At 39.7% G+C, this 16,294-nt stretch overlaps 1 protein-coding gene across 1 annotated transcript; it reads left to right on the forward strand.

Annotated features, from left to right (window-relative positions):
• The first annotated feature begins 5,875 nt into the window (after window positions 1-5,875).
• On the forward strand, window positions 5,876-6,799 carry Or5h24b (olfactory receptor family 5 subfamily H member 24B). Its single transcript, NM_001000052.1, has one exon. The coding sequence runs from the start codon at window positions 5,876-5,878 to the stop codon at window positions 6,797-6,799; it is 924 nt and encodes a 307-aa protein (NP_001000052.1).
• Window positions 6,800-16,294: the final 9,495 nt, after the last annotated feature.

Raw genomic sequence — 16,294 nt, forward strand, 5'->3', positions numbered from 1 at the left:
ATTTGTCTTTCATTGATGAAAGACTTGTGGATAACTGTCACAAAGTGCTACTCTTCTTTAAAGAAGACTCCTGAGGCCTCTTACAACCACAGAATGACAGCTTTGGGAAATTCAGAGGGTAGGCTCTCATGTTAGGCAATTCCAGATGCAGTCTACCTTCTATCCTGTGCTTGTTTCCTTTTCCTTCTTCCAGTATACCCAGGTTTCCTGACCCAATTTCAGTTGAGATTATGGGAGCTACACATGTCTGTAGCTTAATATGCAGTTTGCATGCAGAGAATAGCTGTGCTTTGACTTGCATTTGAAGTAATTCTAGAGTGTGTTGGCTGCCCTTGAATCATGTTCCGGTTTCCTCAAAGAAAACAATACAAAAAGTTGTCAGAGCAAGATATTATATCCATAAACCTTCTCCAAAATGAGTCACCATAAAACCAATCAGCCTTTTCACAAATGATCAAAACAGACAGTTTTCTAAAGAAGAAAAACAAAGAGGCAATAAATACTTTTTAGTTAATTATCCATTTATTTATTTATTCAATTTTTATTGGATATTTTATATATTTACATTTCAAATATCATCCCCTTTCCCCATTGTCCCCCTTCCCCCTTCTACCCCTCTACCTTCTTTTATGAAGATGCTCCCACCCTCACCCACCCCCTCCCACTAAAACATCCTGGAATTCCCCTACACTGAGGAAACAAGCCTTCACAGAACCAAGGGCTTCTACTCCTATTGATGCCATACAATGCCGTCCTCTGCTATATATGTGGCTGGAGCCATGGTGCTACCTAAGGACCCAGCTATACTACTCCTGGGAATATACCAAAAAGATGCTCCAACATATAATAAGGATACATGCTCCACTATACATGCCTTATATTTAATAGCCAGAATCTGGAAAGAACCCAAATGTCCCTAAACAGAGGAATGAATACATAAAAAGTTGTACATTTGCACAATGGAGTACTATTTAGCTATTAAGACAATGACTTCATGAAATTTTTCGGCAAATTGATGGAATTAGAAAATATCATCCTGAGTGAGGTAACTGAGTCACAAAAGAACAAACATGGTAGGCACTCGCTGATAAGTGGATATTAGCCCAAAAGCTCAGAATACCCAAGATACAATTCACAGGCCATATGAAGCTCAAGAAGAAGGAAGACGAAAATGTGGATTCTTCAGTCCTTCTTAGAAGGGGGAACAAAATACTCAATGGGAGGAAATACAGGGACAAAGAGTGGGGCAGAGACTGAAGGAAAGGCCATCCAGAGACTGCCCCACATGGGGATCCATCCCATCTGCAGCCACCAAACACAGACACTATTGATGATGCTAAGAAGTGCTTGCTGACAGGAGCCTGATGTGGATGTCTCCTGAAAGGCTCTGCCAGAGCTCTACTGATACAGATGAAGATGGTTGCAGCTAACCATTGGCCTGACCAAGGGGACTCCAATGGAGGAGTTAGAGAAAGGACTGAAGAAGCTGAAGGGGTTTGCAAACACATAGGAAGAACAACAATATCAACCAAGACCCCCAGAGTTCCTGGGGAGTAAATAACCAACCAAAGAGTATACATGGAGGAACCAATAACAATAAAGTTATGAGTATCCTTAGCTATTAAGGAAGTGCAAGTTAACACTTAGAGATTAAATCTCGCTGTACCTATAATGGCTATCACCAAAAAACCAAACCACGTAAGCTCAGAAAGACATTCTGAAACAGGAAAGCTGGTCTCTGTTGATAGCAAAGAAACTCATGAATAAATTAACATTGGAGTTCCTCAAAATCCTTTAAAAGAAAATAACATGTGAGTCAGCTATTCAGTGGTCAGAAACACACACTAAAGAATCTGGATCTCTGTGTCACAGAGATTCCTGTGACTCTTATTGCTATACCTTTCACAATAGTCAGAAAACTAGTTCAACCTAGGTGTCCATCTACAAATGAGTGGGTGACACCTATACACAGTGAAACAATTTTAATCATAAAGAAAAAAATAGTGACATTTGACTGAAAATGTGTGCAACTAGAAATCATTATGTCAAGTGTAATGAGCCAGATGAGAAAAAGACTATTTTTCTTCATATACAGAACTTACATGTAATTTATCTACATACATATATGTGTGTTTATTTATGTGTGTGCGGGGGGGGTGATCATGAAAATAAAGAATATTAGAAAAGACAAAGAGATCTTAAACAGAGTGGGAAATAGAGGGAAATGGAATGTATGTCATAGACAGGCTGAAGTGGGTACGAACTAGAAGAAAGGGCACCACTAGAAAGAGGGGGCATGCTGAGGTCAATGTGAAGGGAATGACTGAGAAGAAAGGAAATAACGTGTTCACATGCAGACAGCAGGATGATGAAACAATGTAGGCAAACTGAAAGAAGTTATTTAAATGAAAGTTCACCTAACCAGTCAGAAATGTCAACTGTGATTTTAAAAAATGGTGGCATAAGATGCTGTTTCTATATCGAAAGCCTATTTGGACACTGTGAATCAGTATCCGCAGGGTACATGTGAGCCATGCCCCATGAGATCATTGGGACTCCTTACATGAGTCCAGTCCGCAGTGCTCAGCACAGCGGCTACACTTTCTGTATGGGGAATGCTGGAGTGCCCGTTGGGAATTCCAGCTCTCTGCTTCTCCTCCAGCACACAGGGTTACACCTGACTCTTGTGTGGAAACACATTATATAGACATTTCCTGCACTGATAGAATGAGAGCTCCAGTTTGAGTCACTGTGGTAGGAACTGCTCCCCAGCTCACTGGTTTCCTGGAGGACTGTGTTTGTTTCCCTCCTAGAAAGCCTAACAAAGATCTCTTCAGCTTCTTCCAGGCTGTAGGTGAGAAAGAAATGATTTCTGTATTATTCTGCATGCTTTCTGGGACGAGCTGAAACGTCATTGAATTTATAATGATTTAAGATTTGCCTTTTGAGATTCTAGATCAGTATGGGAAAAAAAAGCAAGAGCAATGTTTGTATATTCTGATGTTTTATTTTCTGATGAAGTATGAATAACCAATGTAATTTAACCTGAATTCTTATGGTTATGGATGTTTTGTTTTCTGGTCAACTATCCATAGCATTTAGTTTTGAGGAGCTAAAACATTAAGACCTCTACAACCTCTCTCACAATATGGGTAAGAGAGATGATTTATGCCATAATATGAACCCATTTTCTGAAGAGTTAAATGCTCTTTAAATTGTGGTTGATTTATATTTAGCTTACCAGAACTCAGATTGGTATAAAATAAATTAAGAAAAATAAATGAATACTGATTAATTTTTGTTCACAAATATGCAGAAGAAAAATAGTTTAGCAATTATTTGTTTTGCTAGTGGTGTTATATTGTATATTGAGCAGTAAATTCAGTTTTCTTGAGCTAAGATATTGATTTTAAAGACCTAAGTAACTATTGTTCTTATATATGAATTTCTTCTCGTAATTCCAATAAAAGTGATTACTTTTTGCATTTAATTAAAATCTTTAAGACTGGTTACTTAAATACAATTCCCTTATATTGTTAAGTTCTGAGAATAATTTATTTGAAAATATTTTCAAATACATACACACAGAGAAAGACGCACACATGTGAGAGCAACAAGTAAAGGCTGTATGTTTCACGAAGGCATACATAGTTGATATATAAATAAGCACATTTGTGGCTTCATGTAAAGAAACACATTCCACACAATACTTCTCTTAATGACTGAAAATATTGACATCCTATGTATCTCTTGTATAAGGGTTAAATGTTTGTCATAATCTTACTCTGCCAGACAAAAAAAACCAATATTGACGAAAATGCTATCAAATAAAACCAGAAAGATATCTAGAGAACAGTTCTAACTTTAGTTTTAACATCATAAAGTATGGTTTAAATATGCAAAGAACTATGAGTCAAACATATGTGGGTTACTGTAATACATGATTTGTGACACACAATTTATCCAATGCCTTTTAGAAGCACAAATTAATAGAAAAATGTATCTTAAATGTTTCAAAAGGAAAATGAAAAGTACTCAGAAGTGGCTGTAATCAAGCAATCAAAGAACAGCAGGGAGGAGAGAAGACAGACATCAACATAGGCTTGGGGGGCTGTCCTGCATTCAGCTGCCATCCTTCCTGTGCTAGCCCTATTTTGTTGCTTCACATTTACTCTGTTCATTGTGTTTTTATGAGACTCCAGTTCTCTTTCAAATTTTCATGCATCCAAATTTCCCTTTCCTGCACTTTTTCTCCTCTTGACAACTCCCTTTTATCCCCTCTGATTCATTTATCAAACAAGTTTCACAGTTGTCAGTTTGTAAATTACAAATGGGCAAACAAGCAGTTCACAGCTTGCCCCACTCTCTTTGGCTCTCCCAGAGCATCTTTCTTCACTGTGAAATTCCTGCTGCCACTCACTCAGTTACTGCAACTCTTTGACATTATCTCCACTCTTAGCGAAGTCCCTACATTTCTTAATTTCAGCAACCAGGGATCGCTACTGCTTATTCTACTGGAGCATTGTTTTGGCAGTCAAATTTTATTTGATAAGTCTTGATATCTGCCTTTTCTTTGGGGCCATAATCCTCAACTCCCTAGTTGGATGTAGATTTGTATGTTTTACTGATTAGTTATTTTTCAATTGTCCACATCTTGCAGTATAGGGATCACAGGCATGTATGACTTTGATCAGGGTTTTTCTGTTCATTTTTCCCCTCATTTTAAAAATTTATTTATTCACTTTACCTCTCAATATCAGCCTTTTCTCTCTTCCCAGTACCCACTCAAGCAAGTTCTCCCCCACATTCTACCTTCCCTTACTTTTTTGAGACTTTTAAGATGGGGAATCCCCCTTCTGTGTGTCACCTTATACACTAATACCCTCCACTCCCACGGCCACCCCATGCCTACCGCTGTTCATCAAGTTGCTGCAGGACTAGGCACACCCTCTCTTACTGAAGCCAGACAATGCTATCTATTTTGGGGTGTGGGATCCACAGGTAGGCAGGCAGGCAACAGGCTGAGGGAGAATCCCTGCTCCAGTTTTGGGGGAACCTATATGAAGACTGAGCTGCTCATCTGCTACATCTGTGCAGAGATCTTAGGTCCACCTTATGCTTGCCCTTTGCTTGGTGATTCAGTATCTGGGAGCCCTCCGGGGACCCGATTATTTGTCTCTATTGGTATTCTTCCTATTGAGTCCCTGTCCTCTTCAGGTTTTCAACCCTTCTACGCACTCTTCCGTAGGACTCCCCAAGCTTCATCTAAGGTTTGGATGGGAGTCTTAGCATTGCTTTCCATTGACTGCTAGGTGGAGCCTCTCAGAGGTTTTCTTTCTTACCTTTCCTTTGATTCTAACTTGACTCTGTTACAGAAATTGATACAATGCAGTTAGATGACATGAGAAGACAAAAGGGAATCAAGAATGTCATTTTAGAGGCAATACCACACCTACAACACTTTATAGATAAAAGAAGTTGGATCATTCTGGAAGGTGCAGGGCCTAAATTCTCCACATTCTTGCTTGGAGGTTTTTTGTTCGGTTGTTTTTCTTTTAGTCTATGAGTTTTCATTTCTATCTTTTCATAACAAAATCTAAGAAGTGTAGGATTGAGTGAACAAATCTGTAAAACACACACTCTGTCTAGCCAAGAGCCACGAAGTACAAGATGGGTAAAAATTAGTTTTATAGAGGCTTTTAGCTTCTACATAGCTCCTTCAAAAGCTATTTTTAAAAATAAATAAATAAAATGATATACTGATATGGTTATTAGTCTATATCAAATGTACTCTCCTAAAATTTGATTGATAAATCCTGGTGAACATTCTTTTTCATGTGTTTTATTTTAGGGGCTATCCATTGAGGATTCAGAAATGAAAAATTCAACTGTGTGGACAGAGTTTGTGCTTACAGGGCTCACAGAGTCTCCAGAGCTACAGGGGCCCTTGTTCTTGTTATTCCTGGTAATCTATCTCATCACTATAGTAGGGAACCTTGGTCTAATTGCTCTGATCTGGAGTGACTCTCACTTACATATACCTATGTACTTCTTTCTTGGTCATCTGGCTTTTGTGGATGCTTGTCTATCATCCACAGTGACACCGAAGATGTTACTCAATTTCTTACAGATGAGTAAGGTAATTTCCTTCTCTGATTGCATGACACAATTTTTTTTCTTTGCCGTCTTTCTTACTACAGAATGCTTCTTGTTGGCAGCTATGGCTTATGATCGCTATGTAGCCATATGCAAACCTTTACTTTATCCAATGATTATGACTAATAGACTCTGCATATGTCTATTAGTCTTGTGTTTTGTAGGTGGATTTCTTCATGCTTCGATACATGAGGGATTTTTATTTCTATTAACCTTCTGCAATTCCAATATAGTACATCACTTTTACTGTGACATCATGCCATTGCTCAAGATTTCCTGTACAGACTCTACTCTTAATTTTCAACTGGTATTTGTTTTTGCTGGAATAGTTCAAATCTTCACCATTGTGATTGTTCTTGTTTCCTATACTCTAGTGCTGTTTACAATTTTGCAAAGGAAATCTCTCCAAGGTATAAGGAAGGCGTTCTCAACCTGTGGTGCCCATCTCTTATCTGTGTCTTTATACTATGGGCCTCTTCTCTTCATGTATGTTTTCCCTCTATCTCAGGAAGCAGATGATCAAGATATCATAGACTCTGTGCTTTATGCAGTCATAATTCCTGTGTTAAATCCAATTATCTATAGCCTGAGAAACAAGCAAGTCATGGATTCTCTGAAAAAAATATTACAGAAAAAGGTTTAGACATAACAAAAAAGTTGTTTTTTATTTGGTATTAAAATTTCACATTTTTCTCTGTAAGTTTCCTAATTTTAAAGAAATGCTCAGAGAATTTTGAATTTTAATGTTCTTATCTTTCTTTGAAAATGGCTAAATAAAATTTTTAATCATTTTTATGAATTAAGATGATTCATCTAATAATAAAGTACCTAAAATATTATTGTCTGTGGTAGGTTGAATAAGAAATGTCCTCCAAAGGTTCATGTATGTCACGTGCTCAATGTCCCGCCAGCAAGAACGACTCGAGGCAACAGGATTCTTCTGCGAACAAGCCTTTACTGTGTTACAGCTCTCTTGAACAGGGACCCAGAGAGGCAAAGTCGCTCGCCTTATATACACAACAGTATGCTAATTATCTCTCAGGGATTGGTGGGGCATGGATCACCCCACTATCACCCCACTACTTGTCCTCCAGGGATTGGCGTAGAATGAATCACCCATTAGCATGGTACCGCCCCTCATTAGCATATTAACGGTCAACTGACACCTGGTGCAAAAACCGCACATGTGCAGTACCGTTGTTCACCACTGGAGGGCGCCCTACATCTCATTATCGTATGGCCGCCCTAGCAAGGGGACAAGCCTGCACATGTGCAGTAAGTTGTTGACATCCAGACAAGGTTGGATGTCGGCACCATCTTTGTTTCGCCGCGCTGCTCTCTACACATGTATTTAAGCATTTTGGCACCCAGGTTGTTTGTAAATATCCTGGAATCTCTAGGACAACAACAGATTTTCTGGAAGAAGTACATTACTGGGGATGAGCTTGGAGAGCTTATTTTCTTACGCAGTCACCATGCTGTCACAGTCATTATGGACTCTGACCCTTTGGAGCTATAAATTATGGTAAGCCATTTCTTCCATAACTTACTTTTAGCCATGCTATTTTGTCATGGCAATAGTTAACTATCTAATACAGAAGGTGGCACCAGAAGTGGGATATCCATGTATAGAGCCTGAATATCTGTATTTTTTAAGACTTTGTAAGACTTTCAAACTTTTGAATAGAAAAGACGTAAATTCTATGAGATTAGCAGGGTATTGCAGGAGCCCAGTGCTTGGATTTAGCACATTAATGATTAACTCTGAGTCCCCAATAATGTATCAGGATCACATCATAGAAAGAATTGCAAGCACGTATATTTGAGGTCTTTTAAAAGAATAAGAATTCTCTATTTGTTGTTCCTGGTGTCTTCTTGCTTCTGTCTATTGTGTGAATTTAAATCTGCCTGAAGAATGTTGTCTTTTGTCTGTCTGTGTCAGCCTTTTTGTGTCTGTATGAGTATGTATCTATGTATGTCTGCATTTGTCTTTCCATAACAAAGGAATCTGCCCACACCTTTATTCAATTGTGAAGAAACCATTACACTATGGAAGGAAGGAATGTGATATTTTGTAAAATCATTAATAGAACTTTGTAAGTGCTTGACTCAGTGGCTTCAACTGATCTCAACTGACCCAGATAATAAGCAGTACTACAAACACCATTGTTTGTAAACAAATATCCATAAATGTTGAGATTAACTTTTATAGTGCATTTTAGAAGTTTCCTTTCATTCTCTGTATTTGCTGCTGTCAATAAATGACACATGCATTATTCTTCATCAGAGATATGGGAGAGTATGTAATTTAAGATACAGCTACAAATACATATGAAATACAAGGCAATAGTTGTTGAGATCTACAACACCTTCCTTAGAACATGGTGAAAGAAACAGTATAATTACACTGTAGCTTACAGTCTTAAGTCTTATGTGATTTCAAGGCATACTATTAACTTTCGCTATGAGCTCCACAGTCTAGAAGACAGTAGTGCTAAGAGTAATGTGTACTGTGGGGACCTGGCTCATGACATTTCAGAGGGGAGTAAGCTCTGTATTAGCAACTGGGATAGTGAGCATTGGTAACGTATTTTAGCAAAATATCTTTTTGCCCATATCCTGAGAATTTATGTAGGTTGTGTTAAAAAGTAATGGGCTAGTTTACTTAGTGGAAGAAATTTCAAGCCAGCATAAGGTTGAGTGTGTGGAGTAGTTATTACAGATTATACTTATACAGGAATAAAATTTAAAAGAAGGACAAAAATACAAAATGTAAAGTATGGAGAGCAAAAGAACACTAGGAGCTTAATATTAAATGAGGTTGTAATTGTTTAAAAAATATTAATACCATTAAGGAGATGCCTCCTGCTCTGTGTAGGAACAATAAGAAGGGTACACTGAAAGCAGCACCTTAACCAGCTAAACTTTCAAATTTTGATTCCGTGTTTAGGAGTTATCTTCCCCAAGAAAGAAATTGAATTCAAAAGCTGCAATTAGTGTAATTTGAAGGGGTGAGGGTCCATTTCAAGAAGGCAGACAACCTGGCACGGTCATCTACATAGTACTGGCTTTGGAGACAGGACAGTTGTAAGAGTGGAAAAAGCATGGAGTCTTTCTACAGGGTATTAAGATACATTAAGAACAAGTATGTAGGACATGACTGGGGTTGTTTCAAAGGGGCCCTGAGCAACCAGGAGGCTCTGAGTGAACTTTGCACAAAGCTGTGGAAGCAAAGATTGAATTGCACTGAAGACTCAAGATATTGGAGAGGCCTGAGCCATGAGAAATCTGTCAAGGAGAGATCCAGAAAGGGACAATAAATGGCTCAAGAAAATGCATTTTTGGAGGCAGCATAGCTGGAAGGACAGCATCTTCTAAGCCTTTTTAAACTACAGCTCCAGGCCACACCTCAGTCTAAAGGATTTCTACTTATCTTCCTGGGTTTCTGCATTGCTCTGTTTCACCATTTCCGCATGATATCTTGACTGATTTTTGGGGGGATAGGAACATGTATTCTGTGACAATATGTATGGACATACAATTTGATTTTTGTTTGCTTTGTTTTACATGGGTCATAGTTAAGAAATTGCCTTGAGTCTTAAAAAAACTTTGAACTTTGCACTTTGACAACGTCGAGACTGTGAAGTACTATAGGGCTTTTAAAACTGGAATAATGCGGGGTTGGGGATTTAGCTTAGTGGTAGAGCGCTTGCCTAGGAAGCGCAAGGCCCTGGGTTCGGTTCCCAGCTCCAGAAAAAAAAAAAACTGGAATAATGCATTTTATATCTTAAGATGGTCATTAGCCTATGGGAGTAGGGGAGTAGCCAATAGTGGTTTGGATGACAAATGGCCCTCCAGACTTCAGACATATGTATGCGAATACTTGGTCTCCAGTTGGTGATGCTGTCTGTGGATGTTATAGAAATTTTAGAAAAGAAATTTTGATGATAGTGTGTTTTAAAGATTATAACTTTGTCCCATTTTCACTTTATTCTGTTTTCTGATATGGTAATGAATTGTGGTCAAACCAAATTTTTGCTCTAACTGCCTGTTGTCATCTTGTGCCCACCATTATGAATGCTAAATATCTGGAAGCATAAGCCAAAATAAACTCTTTCTTTCATAATTCACTTTTGGTCATGGAATTTACAATAGTAACAGAAAATTAATGCATACAGTTTTAAATAATTTTTAACATTTTTTCTTTTATTGGATTTCTTATATTTACATTTCAAATGTTATCCCCTTTCCAGGTTTCCCCTCCAAAAACCCACTATTTATATGAGGGGGCTTCCCCACCAACACATCCATTCCCTCCCGCCTTCCCACCCAGATATTCCCCTACGCTGTGTAATTGAGCCTTGACAGGACCAAAGGCCTCTCTTCCCATTGATGCTCAACTAGGTCATCCTCTGGTATATATGCAGCTGAAGCCATAGGTCCATCCCTGTGTACTCTTGGGATGGTGGTTTAGTCCATGGGAGCTCCGGGAGTCTGGCTGGTTGATATTGTTCGTCTGTGAGATTAGAAAACTCCTCGGTTCCTTCAGTCCTTTCTCTAACTCCTCCATTGGACACCCTGTTCTCAGTTCAATGCTTGGCTGCGAGCATCCATCTCCATATTTGTCAGGTTATGGCGGAGCCTCTCAGGAGACAGCTATATCAGGCTCCTGTCAGCTCGCACTTCTTGGCATCTTCAATATTGTCTGGGTTGGTAGCTGTATATGTATGCCTCTCTCTCTCTCTCTTTCTCTCTCTCTCTCTCTCTCTCTCTCTCTCTCTCTCTCTCTCTCTCTCTCTCTCTGTGTGTGTGTGTGCGTGTGAATACATATATATACACCTTAAGTGTTCTTCCATGATTGGGATAACTCACTCAGGTGTTATTTTCTAGCTCTATCCATTTGCCTAAGAATTTCATGAAGTCATTGATTTTAATAGCTATGTAGTACTCCATTGTGTAGATGTACCATATTTTCTGTATCCATTCCTCTGTTGAAGGGCATTTGGGTTCTTTCCAGCTTCTGGCTATTATAAATAAGGCTGCTATGAACAGAATGGAGCATGTGTCCTTGAAATACATTGGAGCATTTTTTCGGTGTATGCCCAGGAAAGACATAGCTGGGTCCTCAAGTAATAGTAGTCCAATTTTCTGAGGAAACGCCAGATTGATTTCTAGAGTGGTTGTACCTAATCGAAATCCTACCAATAATGGAGCAGTTTTCCTTTTTCTCCACATCCTCCCCAGCATCTGTTGTCCCCAGAGTTTTTGATCTTAGCCATTTTGACTTCTATGAGGTGGAATCTTAGGGTTGTTTTGACTTCCCTGATGACTAAGGATGTTGAACATTAATTTAGGTGCTTCTCAACCATTTGACATTACTCAGTTGAAAATTCTTTGATTAGCTCTGTACCCCATTTTTTAATAGCATTATTTGATTCTCTGGAGTCTACCTTTTATGAGTTCTTTGTATATATTGGATATTAGCCCTCTATGAGATGTAGGATTGGTAAAGATCTTTTTCCAATCTGTTGGTTTCCGTTTTGACCTAATGACAGTGTCCTTTGCCTATGAAGTCCCATTTGTCAATTTTCGATCTTAGAGCATAAGCCATTAATGTTCTGTTTATGAAATTTTTCCCTATGCCCATGTGCTCAAGTCTCTTCTCCACTTACTTTTCTATTAGTTTCAGTGTATCTGGTTTTATGTGTAGGTCTTCATCCACTTGGACTTAAGCTTTGTACAAGGCAATAAGAATGGATCAATTTGCATTCTTCTACATGTTGGCCTTCAGTTGACAGCACCGTTTGTTGAAAAAGCTGTCTTTTTTCCATGGGATGGTTTTAGTTTCTTTGTCAAAGACCAAGTGACCATAGCTGTGGTTTCATTTCTGGATATTCAATTCTATTCCATTGGTCTACCTGCCCGTCTCTGTACCAGTAGAATATAATTTTTTTTCATGATTTCTGTGTAATACAGCTTGAGGTCAGGGAAGGTGATTCTCCCAGATGTTCATTAATTGTTGAGAGTAGTTTTTGCTATTCTGCGTTTTACTCCAAATGAGTTTTAATATTTTGTCCATGTATTTGTATCATGACAAACAATATTGTTTTGTGTTTAGACAGTTAAAAATCTACTGACCTTCCGAAGTTACTTCCGAAGTTATTAAGAAATTGTATATTTTCTCTCTATTAGTGGTATCAGATATGATATAGGAAATGTGTTTATCAGGGAGAGATGCGGGGAGGTAGAAAGTGAGGAAGAGGAGGAGAGAGAGACAGAGAGAGATAAAGGGAGTGAGGAAGAGAGAAAGACAGATGCTCTTAACTCAGTCTGTTACCACGTGCAGTGTGCTTTTACATGTTTTGTGCTTCTGTTTTATAGAGTTTTTAAATATGGTATTAGGTCACATGGTTGTGAGAAGGCACAAATGAAAGTATAGGAAATAAATGGTCTTGTCACCTAGAAATTAAGCAAATGAAGTCAATAAAAAAAGAAAATCATTAGTATATTGATATTTATGAGACTACTTTTATCATAAATAAGTCAGTTTAATGTTGTTATTACAAAAATGAGATATTGCTGGGTAGATATAATTTTACAGTGCTCAGTGAGTTGTTTCAAAAGATTAAAAAAATAGCCTTCCATTGTTTTATTTGTGAATCCTTGTTAGCTTATCCTAGGTATACTCAACTGCATACCTTTTAAAAGTAATGAGTGAGCCTTCTTTTTTCTATTCTACTCTTTTTTGTATTTCATAGATATCCCTTGTAATGCCCAGAAGGAGCCCACTATAAAACTTTCTCACTCTGTGCCTTGCAAACTCTTACTACACATCTTCTCAATCCCGTTATACTGCCTTACCTGTAACCACTACTAAACTGTTTTTCCAACCCCAATGTGGAGTGCTAGCAGACAATCTCTCATGTGAATGATCAAAAGGAAAATCTGAACATGTTCCTGTCACATTAAATCATTTTCTAGAGCCTTCCTTTAAGTTTAGAGACTATATAACCTTGGAGCATGCTTCCAAATCATGTACAATCTGTAACATATACATGCTACCTCCATGGCCACATAGATCTCAGACCTCTGTGGCCATACAGATCTTCTCTTTGTATCTTTCTGGGCAAATAATTCACATTTAATTTTTTTTATTTCTCCAGTGATCATGATTCTCTCATAAGTTTGTTCTTTCATTGATGAAAGACGTATGGATAACAGTCACAAAATTCTACTCTTATTTAAAAAGACTCCTGAGGCCTCTTACAACCACAGAATGACAGCTTTGGGAAATGCAGAGGGTAGGCTCTCATGTTAGGAATTCCAGATGCAGTCTACCTTCTACTCTGTGATTTTTCCTTTTCCTTATTCCAGTATTGCCCCCACCAGCGGGACCCAGTTATTCGTGGGGGTCAAGGGGGACCCACACCTGCAAGAGAAAGGCGAGAAAGAGGAGCGAGACCAAGCAGTGTCCTTGTCAACGTGTTTATTGAGAGGAATGTACAGCACTTAAAGCTCTGAAGCAGGAATTGAAGTAGGAACTGAAGCTTAGGGCAGGGGGAGTATTGGGAAGTGCCCAAGGACATAAGGTGAATCATTAAACCACAAGATATTTTCCTTAGACAATGAGGCAACAGTCTTTAGGGGACATATTCTTTCTTTGAAAAGGTCAAGCCCTTCTCAGGAATCTGCTCAGGGCAGGGCTCTAGCTTTGCCCAGTCTGGCAGTCTGGTCCTGGTCCCCAACATCTCCCCGTTTCCTTAACTATCAGTGGGAGGAAGGTCTGGGCTATACGGTGTGCATACACGACCAGCACCTATAAGGAAAATCGGTGAAGCCCCGTGTCTTAGGCTACACAGGTTGCCCCCACATCTGGCACTCTCACTTAGGTTTCATTTTTTCTGCCAGGGTGGAAGTAGTGGTCTGAGATCAGACATGCCTCAAAGGATGTCCAGCTCGGCCATGGCGAGCCACTCTTGCAGTTACGACTGCATCCCAATGGCTAGGAACAATCTTATGCTTTAACACACCGTTCTGGGATATATGTGTATTTTTTGTGAGAGTGGGCAACCCAGATCATGGACCCGTGCTAATCCCATCGTAAAGTTACTTCACAGTGATGAGGTGTGCGCCTAGTACATGGCACCATAATATTCCCGCCATTGACGCTTCCACCAGCGACTGATTTTCCAGCCTGAGTTATAGGCTGGATTTAGGGTGGAGAAGTCTAGGGCAGCCACGGGCGACCCAAGGGGAGTGTCACACTCCCCGGTTGTCTCAGCCTCCTCATAATGGAGATGGTGGTAATGGACTGAGACCTGCTTGGTAACTGAATCTACCTGGGCCTTGCTAAAATCAGTTAACTTTCTAAGCACCCATTGACTAAAGGAGACAAGCAGCAGGAGTCCTATAAAGGGACCCAGGATACTGGGTAGAAGAGTGGTGAGCAGGGGAGAGGTAGAAAACCAATTTTTATACCAGGCTTCACTCTTTTCTCTTTCTCTATGTCTCTTTTGTAGACTTTCTCTTACTTTTGTAGGCTGTTTTCTACTAATCCTGCCTTATCAGCATAAAAGAAACACTCCTCCTTAAGGGCCGCACAGAGCCCTCCCTGTTGGAGAAAGAGAAGATCTAATCCCCTTCTATTTTGTAGAATAACCTCAGCCAAGGAAGCGACTGAATCTTTAAGATAGGTTATTCCTTGTCGAAGCTCACTGATGTCCCTGTCTATGGTAGCACTGAGCAGATGATAACTCTGTTGGGAGGTAATCAGGGAGGCAACCCCGGTTCCTGTCCCCACAGCTGACAGGTCTAGGAGTACTGCAAGAGTCATGGTGGTGATGGATTCTCTCTTCGTACGTGTGGAGGTGCCTCTTTCCCAGAACTGCAGGAACTCAAGATTGGGCCAGGGAACTCGTGCAGCGGTGGTGGAGTTGGCAGACATCACATCTCTGGCACCATTAAGAATCACCCAGGTAAAGGGGAAGCCCTTGGTCCTGCTAAGACTGAACCCCCAGTGAACGTGATTGTTGGGGGGAGGGCGGTAATGGGGGGAGGGTGGGGAGGGGAACACCCATATAGAAGGGGGATGTTGGCCCAGAAACCGGGAAAGGGAATAACATTCGAAATGTAAATAAGAAATATTCAAATTAATATAAAAAAAATAAAAAAAGAATCACCCAGGTATAGTTGAAGATCTGGTGAGGTGATGTAGCAAGGGCAGATGTGATGATGCTTCCAAGGATCCAGATGAAGGAGAACATGATCAGCATGGTCTGTAATTAAGCATAGTTAGACTTTTCCTCAGGGTTGTCCCTGGGTGGGTTAAAGGTCTTAAGGCTCTCGGGTAGCCAACGGGCACCCCCAGTCTTTGAATCCTAAATGCAGGCTTATACATGTCCCCAAATGAGGACCGGATCAGGGCCATACCATTGGGATGTTAATGGGTCCTTCCATAGGACTCGTGCATAATCATAAGTATGGGGGTGCCACAGGCGGTTTGCTGCAGTTTTTCTATCCTTATCCATGACAAGGTAGTTAAGGACAAAGAGTGCATGATTTATTAAATTTTGTGATTACCAGGGAGGGGAAATAATATTCCCCTATTTGACTGTAAGTTATAGATCATATTTTTAAGGGTTTGGTGAGCTCTTTCAACTATACCATGTCCCTGAGAATTATAAGGAATGCCTGTGACATGTTTAATTCCGAGTTGGGAACAAAAGTCTTAAAATTAGAACTAGTATATCCAGGTCCATTATCTGTTTTAACAATCTTAGGTTGAGGTAAAACTGTGAGGCAAGCCAGAACATGCCTTACAATATGTTTGGTGGCCTCCTCTGGCTGCAGGGATGCATAGATAAAGCCGCTAAGGGTATCAATGGTGACATGAATATATTTTAATTTACCAAAGGAAGGAAGATGGGTGACAACCATTTGCCAGAGCTCTCCAGGAACAAGCCCACCCACGGGGGTTGACCCCTAGGTGGGGGTCAGGTAGTATGGTCACGCAGCCTTTGCAATTACAGACTATTTGGTGAGCCTGTTCACAGGTGATCTTATATTTAAACCAAATGGTTTGTGTTTTAAGGTGCTGTAAGTCATGTGCTTTTTGGGCAAGTGTAAGGGGCGTTGAGAA

This window comes from Rattus norvegicus, chromosome 11, assembly GCF_036323735.1.
Source record: "Rattus norvegicus strain BN/NHsdMcwi chromosome 11, GRCr8, whole genome shotgun sequence".
NCBI lineage: Eukaryota > Metazoa > Chordata > Mammalia > Rodentia > Muridae > Rattus > Rattus norvegicus.